Source organism: Pomacea canaliculata, linkage group LG1, assembly GCF_003073045.1.
Source record: "Pomacea canaliculata isolate SZHN2017 linkage group LG1, ASM307304v1, whole genome shotgun sequence".
Classification (NCBI taxonomy): domain Eukaryota; kingdom Metazoa; phylum Mollusca; class Gastropoda; order Architaenioglossa; family Ampullariidae; genus Pomacea; species Pomacea canaliculata.
In genome coordinates, this window is record NC_037590.1 from 16,253,347 (window position 1) to 16,271,599 (window position 18,253).

General features: G+C 37.4%; 1 protein-coding gene across 1 annotated transcript; it reads right to left on the reverse strand.

Moving 5' to 3' along the window:
• Positions 1 to 906: 906 nt before the first annotated feature.
• LOC112574276 (interaptin-like) lies at positions 907 to 18,160 on the reverse strand. The gene is made up of 10 exons (XM_025255243.1): positions 17,884 to 18,160; positions 10,198 to 10,338; positions 5,546 to 5,636; positions 4,831 to 4,908; positions 4,230 to 4,338; positions 3,709 to 3,778; positions 3,344 to 3,417; positions 1,690 to 1,762; positions 1,408 to 1,479; positions 907 to 1,281 (listed from the first exon to the last, which is right to left on the reverse strand). The coding sequence occupies exons 1-10, from the start codon at positions 17,896 to 17,898 to the stop codon at positions 940 to 942; spliced, it is 1,065 nt and encodes a 354-aa protein (XP_025111028.1). The 5' UTR covers positions 17,899 to 18,160; the 3' UTR covers positions 907 to 939.
• Between the last annotated feature and the right edge of the window lie 93 nt (positions 18,161 to 18,253).

Below are 18,253 nucleotides of genomic sequence, written 5' to 3' on the forward strand. Positions count from 1 at the left end.
TGTCTTAAAGCTTCAAAAAGTGCTAAGCTTTCCTGATCCTGTCCTGACTTCATCTTCACTGTTTCATCAGTTCCAAAAGAAGGAAATTTTTCTAACCTTTTCTGTTTCCCAGGATCAAATTTTTCAGACACTAGGCTGCTGCTGTGTTGTCCATTAACTTCTTTTTTGCTCAGATTCACAGAATAGCTGCTCATCTCTTCAGAACTATTTCTTACCTGCCCTTTTCTGCCACCTATACTTTTAAACCCACTGTGGTCCTTTGGATATTCTACTGAAGACTTTAGACGGTTCTTTCCATGGCTGCTGGGGCTTCTTCTTTTTTCTCTTCTGTCTTGTTCAAAAGATGTATATCCCCAAGATGAACTTCTGCCCCCACCCAGATATTCTCTGTTCTGTCTGTTGAAAATTGTGACTACATCGTTTTCATCACTAGACTGTCCCTCATAACTGTCCCTTTCCTCTTTTTTATGCATTTTTGTTCCACGATAGAAATCAGAATCACTTGACAAAGAACGTGCTGTTTTATGTCTAGCCCCTCCAGTGTCATATAACATATCTCGTGTTGATCGTGGTGACAATTCTGTCACAGTAGGTGATACTGTTGGTTCATATGAGAGACGATCCATTGTGTCCTCCCACTGCAGGTAATAATCCTTTGGTCTCTTAATCTTAATCCGGACACTCTTCTCATCTCTGCTCTCACTACTTGCCATTTCAGCTGGCTTCTTCTGCTCACCATTAACAGATTCACCTTTGCCCAGTGACTGCTTGGAACTGCCATCTGCTCTGTATCTTGAAGAATCTTTGAAAGAGAGCTTGTTCCTAGCTTTCTCTTTCTTTGCAGAACTGTAGGCTTCATCCAGGGCACTGCTAGAAAACTCTGACAGCGTCTCAGTTTCTCTTTCACTGTGATTGTGAGTAGCATCAGTATCCTTGTCATCATCTCTGTCGAACTGTGGAAAGTGCTGCTTGACTCGTTCGCTTGATCGTCTGCTGCAGCACCTGCTCAGCATCTGCTTGCAGAGAGCTGCTGTGTTTGTTTGCAGCTACCCTGTCCTTGGTCTCAACCAAGGAATTGGGGGAAGAAGAAAGCCAATCAGAAGTTTCTGCTGAGTCCAAACTTTGACTGGGTATGTTTTCTTTGAGGGGTGGTGGTGAGAGAGAGTTATCCCGTGAAGATACTCTGTCAGATGTGTCTTCACGTTCTGGACTGGACATGTCATCCATTTGTTTCCTGGACTGCTCTGCTTCTGATGACAGAGATCGGTTCCTCTCCTGAATCTGCAATCAACCCATCAATATTGAAATCTACTCAAACTTTGGCCAGTAATGCATTTACATACAATGTTCAGAGTTCATGTACACTTGAAAACAAAAATCTTCAAATGGATCTGTGTAAGAACATACCCGGGACATTGCTGCTTCTTTTCCGTCTACACTAAACATCTCTCGTCTTGACTGTCTGCCAGCACTGTAAACCTGTATACCAATACAAGAAGATTATTCTCTTTCCCTCTCTCTTCTTCCTCACTCAATCTCTAACCAGACAAGGAAAGAAAAACTGTTTTAACTGAGTTTTCCTAACAAATCTTTATTTGTCTGGATGATTTGTATTGTTTTAATGCCTGAAAGACATACATTTGTATTAGTATATAAAGCTTAAATAATGGCTTAAATATGTGCACCTACCCTTTTCTTTAGCAATGACAAGTAAATCATCAAAGCATGTTCATCAACTGTGCCATCAACAATGTCATTAGAGCTGAAACAAGTAATGGGCAGGTGGATAAAAACTAAAACAAGGAAAGGCATATCAAAGTTTTTCTCAATGAAATACATAGTGTTATTTATTTGCAAGCATCAAGAAATTTACGAAAATGAAAAGTGACAAATTTTTCTAATCTCAATGGGCAATTATAATTTGTAAAGTGTGCTCAGTTATGAAAGTTACAATAAAGGAGGAAAAGAACAAAACAAATGCTATAGTTACAAGATCAGGATAAGACAAGAAGTGCATCATAGCAAAATGCACAAACTTCTATCTAAAACCATTCTTAAGGCACACCTACAACATCACACACCCATGTGCACACATGACTGACAGTTCATCTATGGTTGAGCAACTGTATTGCAGAGGATACAATTAAAGCAATTTCAAGTGCCTGTTACTTCTGCTTAACATTTGCCTGAACTCAATAAGTACATGTTCTGGTATGCATAAAACTGAAAGCTTTTCTGGCAATTTGCTAATCACAAAAAGAAGCCTAACCCCTCTGCTTAACACCAGTGACCTTAGTATAAATATGGACAATACTGTTCCCATTATGGACAGCCTGCAGAACCAGCATACAAAGGAAAAAGATTTAAAAAAACAACTTTTGATGCATGCCTAGTAAAAATGGCTCAAAACTAGTGTGTTAATTGAAAAACTATCCAGCTTGCAAAGAAGGTACACTCATTGCTGACCACAATATGCTCAGTGCTTACATTCCATTTAAACTGGCAATCAAAAGCAATGCCTATAAATACCTGAAGGAGTCAACAATATCAGCAGGCTTATTGAATACCACGTTGGGAACAACATAACCATTTTTTAATTTTCCTAAAGTCTATGCTGATCTTTTTTATCTTATCTACACTTAATCAAGAAAATTCCCATCACACTAATGTACAAATTTGATAATGCATATTTGTGATATTACTATAATGCCTCTGCATAAGTTACATCAAGGTTCTATGATAATTCCACCCTACCCACCTCTTAAAAAAAAAATTAGAGATTAGATGATGACTTCAACCCAAGAAAACTACAACCATATCCAAAAAATTCAAGAGATTTAACTCAAGAGTCATATTTTAGCAAAACAAACATAACTAATATCAATTAAATTTAATTGTGTGTTTCCATGAGCTACATATATGCTCTCCTCACAGGACTTGAAACAAACCAAGTTTAGCATATCAGCAGCAGGCTGCAATGTGGTGAACATAACAGAGGATGGACAAACAGAGAATTGAGAAGAGATCGAGGAAGTATTAGCTGTATTTCAGAAAAAGGTGGATCCAGTAATGAAATCAATTTGAAAAGAAAAGTGTGGAGAATTCCAAATGTTGGCATCTGCAAAGGACTTAGTGTTAGCTGAAGACCTCTTCCTTCTAATTCCTGGCACTATATAGCTTATTGACGAGACCACCTCGTCAGAAGCACCACCAGGATCTTTCGGACAAGGTCATGAAGACATTAGTAGCATAGTGTGGGGATTTATAACCAGCTAAACTCAACATAATACATGCAAAAACAAAGTCCTTTTTTTAAACTAGCACTGATGAATAAATAAATTACCTGATGATGGTACGCCGAATGCCATACCGCTCCTCTATCTCTTCTAACAGCTTATATAAATAAGATACTTTGTCCTGTCAGGGAGAAAAGACTGTAGTATTAAAATGCCTTTCTTACAGTTCTTACTTTCTTACTCTTTTTTTGAACAAGGTTTTATTATTTTAACAATTAATTTTAAAAAACATAATGTAAGAAGTTACAATATTTTTGTTACAGTAATTATAATATCATGTGTAATTTTTTCATAAATTATTAATTTACTATAATAATTACTTGTTTCGCAAATATGTGCACATTCTGAACAGATGTATGGTGTATATTCTCATAAACTACATTATAGAGTTTATTCTCCATGATTTACAAACCTCTGACTCTTGAATGTGGTATCCTGCAAACTTATGCAGCAGTTTGATAAACCAGTTTCCTGTGCAGAGGCTGTTGCAAATCATTTAAAACAAATCTCATAAATCTGTTTAAGCTATAAATAACACTTTACCAACAGAGGTAAATTTTAGCTTTCTAAACAGAAGTGATTAAATATGATTCCTTGATCCTTGTGGTTTGATATAATGAAACAAGTGTTACAATGATTAATAATGAATTATTAAATTCATTTGTCAGTCATGTAGTTATACAGTTGTTTATGACCTATAAACATAATTCTAATTTCATATCTTTATACTAATTGCATAACAAACTAACATGCGCATTTTCCCATATGCTTCATTTCATTCATTTAGCTATTATAATCACCCAAAACTTTCTTCTGCATGCATGTTGTCTTTTATCTTTAACCCTCTGTCATAATTCCTTTGAACAATTTTTAATCCAAATTTGAAAAGGATTCTTTTAAGTTCTATGATATTATTTTAAACTAGTAGCTTACTTTAATGTCAAGGTATTTCTATGATCAAAGGCAACTTCCAGTTCCTTTTGACACCACTCAAGAAGATTCCTTTTGCCAATGCCTACACTACGTTGATAGGCATTCTGACCTGAAATAATTTGAAACAATTTTTATAAGTTGGCTCCATGGTATTCTGTCATGATTTTTGTTCTCATCAACTTTTAGTTTAGTTTTCTGTCATGCTCCCATTGAGAGTGCAATGCATGGTCAGCACCTGTCACTGATACAGTGAGAATTGGCTGTCCATGGTGCAAATCTCATCTCAGGCAAGCTGTTCTTTCTCTGCATGGGGCATCTATTTACAGAACTATTTGCCATGACATAGCTCAGTTGCTTGCTCATCATAAAACATCAATTTCACCTCACTGAGACACACATACACTCCCTTGATGAAAGTGACCATTTCTTGGTATAACAAAGTCATTGACCAAAACAGTTTTACCAAGAAAACTTCATTTTTCTTGATAATCCATTTTAAGTCATTCTGCAGACACCCAAGGGAAGTGATCATGTATTTTTTCCTAGCAAATTCTAGATCATCTGACATAAATTTCATGTTTTTATTTTCACATTTACTCACCAATAGAATGAACTCCATAATTAAGAATCAGAAGCCACATCAGATCAAGAATTGACTTGATGTCACCATCTATTACATCTGTATTTGGAAAAGGAAAGACTATTTGTCCTAAAAATTCACAATTTTCAAAACTAATGAATGCACAGTTTTTGACAAAAACTAATAAAAAAGTCATAATTGTTTTTAATTGTTACGACCAGTTACTTTTAATAATAATAATGAAGATTTCTATAGTGCCCTTCCAAAGATTTGCTCACAGTGCTTTACATATATCATACATAGACTCAATCATCAACAAACATATGCACCCACATTCACATATAAAAGACATAGTCACCTACAACACTCACTAATACACAAAATAAAAAACAGACACAGGTTATGCATATTCATGGTCAAGAGAGGGTCACAGGGAAGTCGTTCTGAAAAAATGCGTTTAGACTTGAAGGTGGTAAAAGAACTAGAGTGATGAATTATTTTTAATGTAAATTTACATCAGTAAGTTTAAATAGAAAGTAACTAATAAAAATATTTACAATATATAATGTTGCAATATTAACATATACAAACATATATGGCATGCATGCACACAGTTTTTTTGCACTCTCGTGCGCTCATTCACTGTTATGCATGTGCATGCACACGCACACATATAAACTGAATCAAGTCGTAACAACCTTTCAACTCATGAAATGTATGAATTTCAGTGACTGACCCTGTGCAGATACAGTGACTTTGATGTCATTTTCCTTCATGTGATTCAAGACCATTTGAATGTAAACTTGCTGCTGTGAAGATCCTGAGCCCTTCAGGGACAGGGAAGAAAACTTTAATAAATGCTTATGAATGTACAACTTGGTGTGCATTTCTGAGAAGAAGGACTAGCTGTAGCCAGTTAATTTTTTTTTTTTTTTGTCTTATGAATGATAAATTTATTTAGCCATGTACCTACAGAAAATTAGATTAAAATTGCCAGGTGATGATAGGTTAATAATAATAATGGGAACTTATAATGCACAGAATCATGACCAAGACAGATCACACTCATGTTGTGAATGAATGCCAGTGTGATAGAAGTTTTGGACAATTTGTATGTTGGTCTTGGCTGATTTATAACTGATTGCTCGTTTGAAAATGAATTTGAAACATAAATGGCAGGAAAAGAAGGAATATGTGTATGCATATAAAAAAATATGTATATGGCAGGAATATATAGATAACTGATTATATGTCATGAAACTCTTCAAACATTTTGGCAAACATGACTACTATATAGTATGTTCTTATTATGGTTTCTTTGATTAGACTTTCGTTAACACCAGGGAATAAGCAACGCAAATACTAATTAAATTGGATCACTATCATTTATAAAAGAAATATTTTGTAGACAGTAATTTTAACTTTACAAATTTTATAAATTATAGGCCAAGATGTTGAGACTTTTCTATCCAGATGAAAATAATACATTAAGCTGATTTTTTTGCTTTTTGTTTTTTGGAATCCTTATATAGTTTGAGTCAGCGTCTCAGGCATGAGTCACACCAAAAACTGTGATGGAAAATGAAAATGAATAATTCATGACTTGAATCTCTATGGACAATGCAAAATGATGAGAAAATCATGGGAAATTCTTCCGGAGTCTGTAAACTCAGGTGTAATGGTGACAAACATCATACCTAACTGACTTGGCCCAGAAGGGTCTTGTATTAGCATCCTGTATTACCCTTACACACATTGTGTGATATTTTTATTTTCCATTTAATATTTGTTTGTTGTTTGGCTTTTCTAATCCCGTTTGCCGAACAAATGAAAAAAAGCATCTTCACACAGATGCAAGTAAAATTATCTAATTTAAGTCTCCACATTCCTCGGTTTTTCCAAGGTGAGCCAGAAATTTTTGATCACGCATCTTCTGTCTCTAATTTTCATCTATCTATTCCTCTTCGTGCATCAGGTTGCACATATAAGGCCTCAACCATTCAGAGTCCGCCACCGATGTCGATCAGCTGAAACCCGCTCCAGATGACCCCATGTCCAGCCCTTTCCTTTCATCTCCCTTTCCACTGATCTTCTCCAAGTTTCCTTTGGGCGGCCTCGTTTTCTTCGACCGTCTGGAGTCCATCGTAGGGCGACTCTGGAGAAGTCTGCTGTCTGCTGGCGGATCACATGTCCAATCCATCGCCAACGCCTTGGTTAAACCTGTATGGTGATGGGCTTGGTTTCAAAGCTTAATTGTTACCGATGGTTTTATTGATCGAGCCCATCCTGTATACAGCTCATTCGCTGTTTTGTGAGATTTTTCTATATAAAAAGGGAGGGTGTTACAGATTTTTATTTCCTTTTAGAGGCCTGTTCAATTCAGTGAAGACATCGACATACTTTATTGAAGGACAGTGAGGGCGAGGTCTGCCTCAGTCAGACCATTATCTGGTTATAGCTGATTTGAAAATCGTTAATTGGGGCAGGGCAGTTTTGGAGAAGAAATAACGGCCGGAAAGCTCTTGGCAAAAGCCGGATCGAAATGTTAGGGGTCGAGAATAACCTATATACATATTTACAGACGCGCTTCATGCTAAACTTAATCTGCACCGTGCGCAGTGCACAACCAAGTTGGCTATTAAGCCCAAACACTACAGCTATAGGCTTGTCGACGGTTGACAAGGATATAAACAGCACGGTCACATCTCGATCTTGTTCAAAACAACTGGCATGCACTTAATCATTGGAGTAAGGTGTATTAGAGGGCTTTCACGAAGGCGCAGTACGTGTTCAAACTGTTCAACAAGGATATCGAACTGCATGAACGAGAGACATGTGGTACAAGATATATATATATCTTGATAACTTTGGTGTAAAACTGATATTATTTGTTTTTAGAAATCTATAGATATTTAATTCATTTATTTAAACTGGCCGTAGGCAGTGTTTTAAAAAAAGTCTACAAGCCTACACAGATGTAGTCTGTACCTGACCTCTTACGTTGGTATTATTAAGGTTAACCAAAATTAGATGCAAAAAGAAGTTTGCAGAAATGCAGGCACTGTACAGCTACAGAAAATTTCATTTCGATGTACTCGATTTACAAAAATAAACAATTGGCTTCTTCTTTTTTTCTCCCTCCTGTCAGCCTACATTTTTTTCCGAAAAAAGGGGTCCTTTTTGTCTTTAATATCTTTCTTCGCAATTCTACCCTCCATTTCTATTTTTCCTCTTACCCCCCCCCCCGACCCCAGTCCTGCCCCTTTTCTTCAGTTCTATATGTGGTCCTTTGACAGAACACTTGGCCACTCGCCCACTGCCATGTTCACGAGGGCTCACGCAAAAGAAAGAGACTCTGGAAGTCCGGGGGTTCTTTGTAAGAAGGTATCAATGAACGGAATGAAGGCTAAGGCATTTCTCAGAGCTGTTTAAGAACAATTTATTCTGTGAGCTTATCTAAAGAAATCGGGCTGGCCTTAGAATTTGTTATCAGTCGAAATCCAGCACCGACATAAAATGTACGTAAGCTGCACGGAAACTGAACTTGAGGTAAGAAGGTTCGAGTAGCAATTCATTGTGCAGCCCAGCTACAGCTAAGCGAAAGTCAATCCGTTTTAAAACAACTCATGTTGGTACCATTGATCACCCAGTTTTCTTGCACGCATAAGGACTTTCAATTTTTTATTTAAAGGGTGAACTTAAATGAAATGTGAAAAATCAATGTTACTTGTTTGTCTTATTCAATGCTACATTTTATGTTTCTCTTAACCCCTGTGTATATTAATTCTGTGATGTTCATATTATAATAATAATAAGAAGAATGCAAAATTTGTAAAGCGCATACTCACACTCCTAAGGAGCATGATAAGAATAAAACATGGACAGGAAAAACAAACAAATAGCATAAGAAATATAAAAGAATAAACAACCGTATTAAACGAAGAATAAAATCAAAGACAGAAAACACAACGAGGAACCAAATAACAAGAACAAGAGCTGAGAGCAGCATGATATTACAAAAGGAAGGTTGTGAAAAATGAATTGCATTATGCGAAAGGTTGTTAGGAGTCATGTTTACGGAAGAGGTTCGTTTTCAGTGCACGTTTTAAGGATTCAATAGTGGGTAGGTGGCGGATATGGAAAGCGAGAAAGTTCCATTGTTTCTCTGCACAATAACCAAAATTCCTGTGGCCAGATGTTGTTGAAATTACCTCTTTATTTACGAATGAGAACGAGAAAAAGTTTGGCTTTTGCCCCCCATTTAACTCTTGATCTAAAGAAAGGGAAAAAGAGACATTACGTTACTACAAAACAAAGACATCAATCAAATAAGACAGGGGAAGGGGATGTTTGGTATACTGACTTTCAAACCTCGAATATGATTGTTATAGTTATAGGGTTTATGCTGTTCTGAATACTACATAATTTCTTGTGATTGTGATGCGTCATTTTTCAATGAGTTTTATTTCTTGATAAGTCTTGCTTTGTCGTTGAATACTGAAAGCAGCATATATCGTGATGCTACCGCCGTGTATGCGCGGTTTTTTTTAATTGGTTTGTTTTCTTTTTTCTTTTCTTTTTTTTTTTTTTTTTTTTTTTTTTTTTTTTGTGTCGTTCACTGTCAGCATGTAGCTTGCCCACGAACCACCTCTCTTTCCTAGAGCAACTTCCTATCCCACCATAAATAAGTACTCTGTGCTTTTTAGACAGGTTCTCACTTTTCTCGATTCACCAACCCACCAACCTCCATTCTATTTCTCGCCTGATTAGGGCGAAAGAAAGTATATAATTTCTTCTAAAGGATAGCTAAAATGTACATTCTTGATTCTCCCTATTTCTTAACCACATACACTTCAGAGTTTCTAACTCATCAACCGAGTAAGCGAGGTTTTTATATTATCGACATTCGATGACTCATAATAAAGAGTTAAGAGAACAAAGCCTGAATATGAGGCTACGGTGTTTACTTCCCATAGCATACACCATCCAGCAGGATAACAGATCAGTATTTATGTGCATGTGAGACATAAGTTGCCATGAATAATTGTACAGTAGCATAGCTGTAGCTGGGTTTGCCCCGCGTTCCCAAACACCTTGATTACCAAAACCAATCGAACTATATGAAAACAGATTTAAAACATGAATGGTTCAAACAAGTAACATCAAACGTTAAAACTTCTGCATGACGTGGAATTAAACAGTGACGAGGATACACTATAATCACAAAATAATTACATAAGCACGCAAACCTTGTAAGCAACGAAACAAAATAATAATGTACAGATTGCGCAGACAGTACCTGCGACTGGGTTGGTCTAGACAAATGTCATGAAAAATAAATCAGTCATGCCTGGAACCGCAGCAGATGTGTAATCATTCAACAGTTACCTGTGCTTTGGCCACAAGGTCGGCGTTCGGTGCGAGGGCATCGATGAGCTCACACATAATGCGTCCATCCTGCAAAGCTGCCACATTGTCCACTGGCCGGCTAGACTCACGGAGAACTGAATTGACCCAGCTCAGGTACACCTGTATACAAGACAATCCATGCCTGCTCATGGGGAAAAATGCAGTAATAAAAACTTCGGCAATTATAAAAGCCATACACAACAGCTGCTCATGAACAGCAGTTTTAGCTATTGGCCAATATAAAATGTGCGAGTGTGTCAGTGTGTGAACCATTCGATATTTGTGCTTGCACTTTGAGATGGATCGATCTGCGTCTGTAGGTACGGGTGAACATGAGTAAATCTGCCTGTTTTGTACTGTACTAGCAGAGCTTCATAGGTTGATTTCTCTCGCAAACTCAACCGTAATGTTATTGTCAACTGTGCTGCATGTGAGGCAGGCCTAATGCCACCCGAAGCGTCAGTACAGCAAATTTAAAAAAAAACTCTAGATGCAAGCATGCGATGCACGTGTAATCAATAAGCACTCCTGGTTCTCTCTCTGTTCATTCTGTCTCGCGTTAAATGCAAAATAAAGTTGTTTTGTTGTTGTTGTTTTTTGTTTGTTTTTTTTTTTGTTTGTTTTGTTTTGTTTTTGTTTTGTTTTGTTTTGTTGTTGTTGTTTTTTGTCTATGCTGACTTGCCCCCTTCTTCCCTTCCATATAGTACACCATAGTGTACTAATAAAGGTTATAGGCCACACGAGCCATATCAAGACAACAGATGACTGCTAATAATGTGCTTGGATAAGAGAGCGCACATTATTATACTCAATCTTGGACAAAATGCTAGAAGAGTATGTCCCATACACCCTTGACATCCATTTTCGCGTAATATACTGCCTACAGATATTTTGCTTGTGTATACAGGATAAGGCTTAGCAAACAATTTAGATCTAACCCTATCCCTTATGTCAAACCCAAGGGTAAATAACTGGACTTGAAAAAAGTAGCTACTCCTGGCTATTACATAGGATTTATCATTTTTGTTAGGTAATTAAAATAAACTGATTATTACAAGGAACCCCGAGACTCCTGTCTACTGCTGGTAGCGCTCATAACCACCTCCGACACCGACTATGCATTTTCCCTAGGACGTTTTTCAAAATTATTTCCAATCACTCTGAGCTGTCAAAATGGTATGTGTGTTCTAAGCTAAACCTATACGAGACTTCTCGAAGACAGTGGAGTTGCAAATAGGCAGTTAGGCGTGCTTCTACAGATACCCTTTGCTAAGTGTAACAATGTTTCAAGCCTTCGAACTGTAAAAATCATACAAAAAAGGAGGCAAACCTTTGCAGCATAAAAGTTTAGTCTCCTGCTCATTCTTGCCTACAAAGACACAAGCGCTTATGTAGTATTTGCATACGATGACACTGTGCACACACACGCACACACGCGCGGCCCACGCACTTAAACCCTGGGCACTGTGCTCCTTTAGCCCTCTGTAAACACGTTAAGTCTGTATAGCTGCCGACTATCAACAGAACTACCAACTGGCTTCTGTGTGTAGTCCCGAAGGGAAATATTACCTGATACACTCAGTTCCCTTGAGACCTGTAATTTTCAAGCAAGTCTTTCTTTTCCTAAGAAAGACTGCGGGAAGCTAATAACAGCTCATTATTCTGTGTTTTAAATTTTGACTGCTTGTACCAGTAGTATACATTAGCTTTTCTAATTTCTTTTTTGCTGCACAAACAGAAACCTTCCTGACAGAATAATATACACTCCGTAAAAATTAATGACTTCTTCGGAAAGAATACCCACTCAATAAAGATATAGATATGTATTGGGTGGGAGGGAGGGAACAGAAAGAAAAACATTGCAACTTCTTAACAGGGGAGAATATTAAATTTCTTCCAGCAGCCACAAGCATTAATAAACCTGAAAAATCAGTTCCATCTTGTTTTACTTCTACACATGCCACTAGTGATCGGTTATCTGACGATGGTTATCAAAGCTCTGTGTGCACGTATTACTCGACACACTACGCTGAGACCCTGCGTTATGTATAATCGAAGTGAACCTACGCAGTCCGAGTTAGCCTGCTCAAATAATTTTTTTTTATCTATTCTTCTCTGAAATCACGATGACGAAGTTTGACATGTTGGAGCACCTTTGACGACGACTTGTGTTAACATACCATCCAACTTTATCGTTGAAATCAAAGTGAATCTGAAACGTACGTCTTAAAAACACTATGCACGCATGTAGTGTGGTCGATCAAGAACTTTACACATCCGTGGGTCGATCCAGTTCAACACACTGCGCAAAGAAATACATAGACATCGGCCCCTCTTGCGTTGAAATGGTTTGCTTGAGTGAAAGGATAAAAGGAAGGTTTTGAAATTTCCATGAGCTTTTGTGGACCTACGACAATTCCCTTGAGACCTGCTAACAGACAAAATGGAATTATTGAATGCTTTATTTGCAACTCCAGGTGGTGGTAAAATACACCTTGTCAAAAAAGTATCTTACGTGTTTGAGTGTGCCACTAGTGTTTATTCTCATGGAGCTGTGAAACAAAGAACGTTATAAACAAACATATATGTATATACCATCACTTTGCAAAAGTCGAATACTCTCAAATTGATAAGGGATATGAAAAAACTAGCATAAGAGAGAGAGAGGTCTCTCCCTGATGTCTGTGGCAAAAATCCCTGGCTATGCATTGGACTGAGAAGAATTATAAAGTCTACAAAAGTCAGAACATAGTTTCCTGGAAAAAACTGATGTCTCCATCCTTCTTTCAATGCCGTTTTAAGGGACAAACAATGCATCGTAATAAAGATCGCGAAACCTTCCCAACAGCAAAATTCATACACATTCAGGCATAAATCCTTCTCTTCCTCTTGCCGCGAGCCCTCACACACACACGCGCGCGTTTCTGATGTGTGATGAAACCATTATCACTTTTATCCTCTTCTTCTCCCTTCTTGCGCAACTACAGTAAAACCTCGATTATGCGAACTTTGATGTAATGATTTCCTCATTATAACGTTCGTTTTCGGCGGTCCCGGCGAAAGCCCCATATACCCAGTGCTTTTTAATCTCCGATTATACGTTCCTAGAATACAGTGATACCTCGGTTCTCGAACATAATTCGTTCCGGGAGGACGGTCGAGAACCAAATTGTTCGAGAACCGAAGCAATGAAACCCATAGGAAATAATGGAAACTGGATTAATTCGTTCCAAGCCCCAGAAAATGCCTATTTACTGGCCTAATTTGTATATAATATGTAGAAAAACATGAGTCTCAACAAGAAATAAGAAATAAAAGTGTATTTATTAAAACAAAAAGAATAAATAAATAAAATGTACTGTACAGTACAGTAAATTGTGTTTCATTTACTGTACCTGTACCAAACTTTATGGCAGGAGGGAATGAATGTGGAGGGAGGAGGGAAGGGGGATGGTTATTGTTTTGAAGGGGAGTCCTCTTCAATAAAAACAGAGGGTAACTGCTCTTCGGGTGTTTCTGTTCCTCTTTTGTATCTTTGAGGAGAATCAGAATCTTGCTCTGCAGTTGTTGTCTGATTTCTTTACGGAAGAATTTGTCAATTGTTTGCTGTTTTTTTCTCCTTTGCAAAATTTTGCGGAAAGTGGACATAACATTGTCATTAAAAATGTTAACTGCTCTATTTGCTACCACTTTATCAGGTGATGTTCAACAAAATTTGCGATTTCTGCCCATTTTGCACACATTTCATGACTCTCTCCACAAAAACGTGACTCTCTCTCTCTGCACTCACACTGATGACGCAAGCAAGGCGCGCTGGGCCGAATGAACGCCATTCGGCTCAACTCGGCTCATCTCGGATGTTCGGATGTTCGAGTTCCAAATATTTGTTCGGATTCCAAGACAAAATTTTCTCGAATTTCCTGGTCGAATACCGATTTGGTCGAAAGTCAAGGCGTTCGAGAACCGAGGTATCACTGTATTCGTTTTCCTCAGTTTAACCATGGACGTGTATTTATGGACTGATGTCTGATGCCGACATTCACTCTTGGCCTCTTGCAAAGTGACCCGCTGTTAGTCCCGGCGAACCGTAACGAAGAATGTGAATAAACCGGAAGACATGTCGTCTAAGACCTCGTTTTAGCAGTTAACTGGGAAAAAAAATCGTTTACCAGCAGTCCAGGGATATTAGTTCGCGGTATAACGTTCGTTTTTCCTGGTCCCTCTAATGCATGTACAGTACATATCGTATGCAATCTGACTTCAATCTAGCGATTTCCCTTTAAAAAATGAAGTTCTACGAGATGATTGGGACAGATTAACCTCGATCTGGTGCATCTGAATTCGACTTCGACTTACTTGCGGTAAGAACATTTCTGCTCAACCGTTTCTTATGTGAACTGAAACCAACTGATCGAAAATTTACTGTACTGACAAAATGACGTTATGGAAGAGGCCGTCTGTTTACGACATGTAAATGGATTCTTTACTATCCTCCATCTGAGGAAGCAAGTATATAGACAGGTTTATAGTTATAATGCAAGGAAAAGCACTCACAGAATGCATTTGTTTCTTTTATTTTATCAATTTTGAAGGCGCTTGTGCTGCTTAGTGAATGAAATTTAGCTATATACGGGGTACCGCGCTTTAAGCTTCGTCTTATTTATTGCTTCTAAAAGCTGTTTTTCTCAATGGAACCCATAGCTGCATTTTCACTCACGTTTGCTCAAACGGAACTGTGCAAAAGAACTGCTTTCTCTCTGGCGGTTAACGACTCGGGTGTCAATAAATGTCTACCAACCCTGACAAACGCTTATTCAAGGCTATGCATGGTGCGATGCCTGTATTTATTCTATCTTATCGGTAGTTTCGGGAGCGTTGGTGTCCATAGATATATGCAAAGACATTGAGAGAGGCTTTTATCAAACCTTAGCAACGGTTACCCAGTAAGAGTTTCAGCGCTTCAGAACAGGGGCAGGAGTTAGAGATCTTCGTAATATAAATAACTAAACAAGATGTACAAGTTGACTTTATAACAGCAATATAAACAGTGGCAGATGTCGATGTGTTTGCTTTGTGCACACGGGTCTAAGATTGAGTGAAAAAAAGAAGGAATGGAGAGGGAAATTAAAAACAAAAAAAGAGTGGATACATATAATTAGATGGACCAGGAAAACGGAAAGAGGAACATATGGAGGGAGAGACAGAAGTCTAAATGTATGCCTGGGTGGTAATTGCTTTTCGTTTGCTTATCATTCTCTGTCTGTTCTCTCTTTCTGGTATTTTCTATTTCTACCGCCGATGCCCACCACTGCAAGTACACAAAGACAAGCACACGTCGACGAACAACAATTATAATCGATCAATGAGACTGCAAGTCAGGTTTTCTCCCTTGCGGTCTAAACTCGGGTAAGAACTATTAACAGGCAATGAAGTGAATACAATCCAGAACAATGTACTTCCTCCCCTTCATGATGACCCTTATTTTTTCATTAACTTTTGGCTCTTTAGTCTCTGCATGGCTGGTTCACAAAGCTCAGTATCAGGAAGAGTAGGTCTCGAGCTATCGAGCAGGCCGCAGGGTGAAAGTTTGTCCATAACATAAACTTTTATGCCTGACTATATAAATAAATACCGTTTGTCTGATCCCCACCATATGTGGTAGGAATGTTCACTTTGATTACTTTCGGTCGTGGGTTGTGTATGATAGGTGTTACCGATGTCTTCCGTTTAAATTATGGTGATGACCGAAATACGTTGTTTATTTTACGCAAAATTAACATGGACAACGATGTAATCTCTCTCTCTCACACACACACACACACGCAACATACCATGCAAACTTGTTGTTTATAGAACATGTATGAGAAAAAGATAAGAGTGATAGATTTGCTTCACTCCCCAGAATGTCGTGCACTCGTTGCTAAAAATGAGCCGTTAAGTTAGGAGGCATCAAGAGCACACGTGTTTCACTAGTTTTGCTGTACTGATGTCGCGCATGAGTAATTAAGCTAGACTCAAATCGAAAGTGGCGAACATGACTGCCGAAGCGTAATTAATAGCGACAAAAAAATGAAGCTGGACGACGGCAAGTACGTATTACTACATGCTCGGTTCTGTCTGCTCTTGCATTACACGCCGCTCGTTTTTGTGGGTGATGTGGGGATTCAACAGCTTCAAAATGTTTTTAAAAAAGTCACCTTCGTTCATGTCAAGAAAATATGCATCAACTGTTTTTTGCATAAAAGATTGGATTTGGAGCTCTAAAATGTGACCTATAATCCATAACTTTTACAAGTCTCTATAATCACTAATTTTTTTTAAACTATAAGGTATACGTAAAAACACAGCATGATATACTAAAAACATTTTACGATTTTACAAGACTAATACTATTGTCCCACAGTGCACTTAATAACTACAAAAATTCCCTTGATTAAGTAGCTTATATATTTGTGATTGGTTAATAGCAATATTTTTTAAAAGCTATACTTTGGCTTCTCCTTGTGAACTGTTGTGGATTTGTTACACATTCATTTGCAAATGTTTTTCTCCTGAGATGGGAGGTTCACAAAACTATGTATACTATATACATGGTTATATATATTAATACATAATATACAACATTATTATTGTAACTAGACAAGAGTACGTGTCTCTTAATTCTTCTTCACCTCCTCCTTACTCTTTTGCTTTCTATTTCTCACTTATACAAACACCTGTATGCATCCATGCACACACACAAATGCAAAAAAAAAAAAATAAATAAATAAATAAAAATAAGGTACATACATATATTAATGAGATAAATTTCACTCTGCATTTATCAGCAAATACTACAGGCATGGAAGGTATAATTAGAGGAGTACGTATTTTCACAATGCATAAATAGTGTTAACCATAGTAATTAAAGGAAGCCACAGTTAAACTAAAGCTATAAAAAAATATACATGCATAAACTTTTCCATTAAAGCATTTGAAACTGTGAAAACATAAGAGAACTGTAAAAGTAAATTGTGTTTGATTTATGATTTATAGATACTCGATCACAGCCTATTACTTTTTATTTACTGTATTCAATCATACAGTATTTGCTTTTAAAATCTTCACACATTTACAATAGCCACGCTGCATTGTTCACAATTTTTCTTCAGTGGGTTCTTAAGAGTGTCAAATTTATTCTTGGTAGATCAACGAGAGCACCTGTACTGTCAGTGGCAAAATAAATCGTAAATGTACATGGGAAATTTATGAGCCATTTACGATCGAGATAGGGTTATGAACGCATACAGAATTTAAAGGCTTTTGTTCCGATCCTCATACAAGTATATCTGTTCAGAGGGAATATATTTTATTCACATTGCATTTTAAGAACGGTATTTTGTTTTTGTTTTTGCTTTTATTATTTCAAGCTTTATTTATTGCTACCTAAGTAACAATTCGAGAACAGACGTTTGGACATGATTTGGTACACATTTGGACACCTTGTTATTAAAATCTAACACTGAATACACCCGCGCTTATCGGTGCCCGGTCAGACTCGATAAGGGGTTACACCTGCATGATCGAACGTGTTGCAACAAGCTTGGAAATAAATACTGTTAAATAAGAGCTCAAAGTTCTACTACGGTCTAAAAACTGCATTAAAAGTAGAAATTTACTACTTACTTGTAACACTGACATTCTTGCTAATGATAGACACTACATCTGTAGCGCAGCTTGATTTGAAAACATATAGTTAGCAGGCAGAGCAGGCGCGTAGCAGCAGACGCCAAGCTCAAGCACTTGCATGACTACCATTTGCTTGCGCATGCGTGACGCTTCTCCTTCGGCAGCAGACGACATAATTTTCGGCCGGGTGTGCTTGCAGTATCTACTTATCCTGTCATTTTTTTCATTAGCGATTCAAAAGAATTTTTCAAGAAACTGTCTTTAAAATTTTTTGCAATGTATAAACATAAGTGTAAGCATATACACACAGATCTCACTTCGATTACACACAGAGATTAAAAATAGACAAGTAAAACATGTTGTTTAA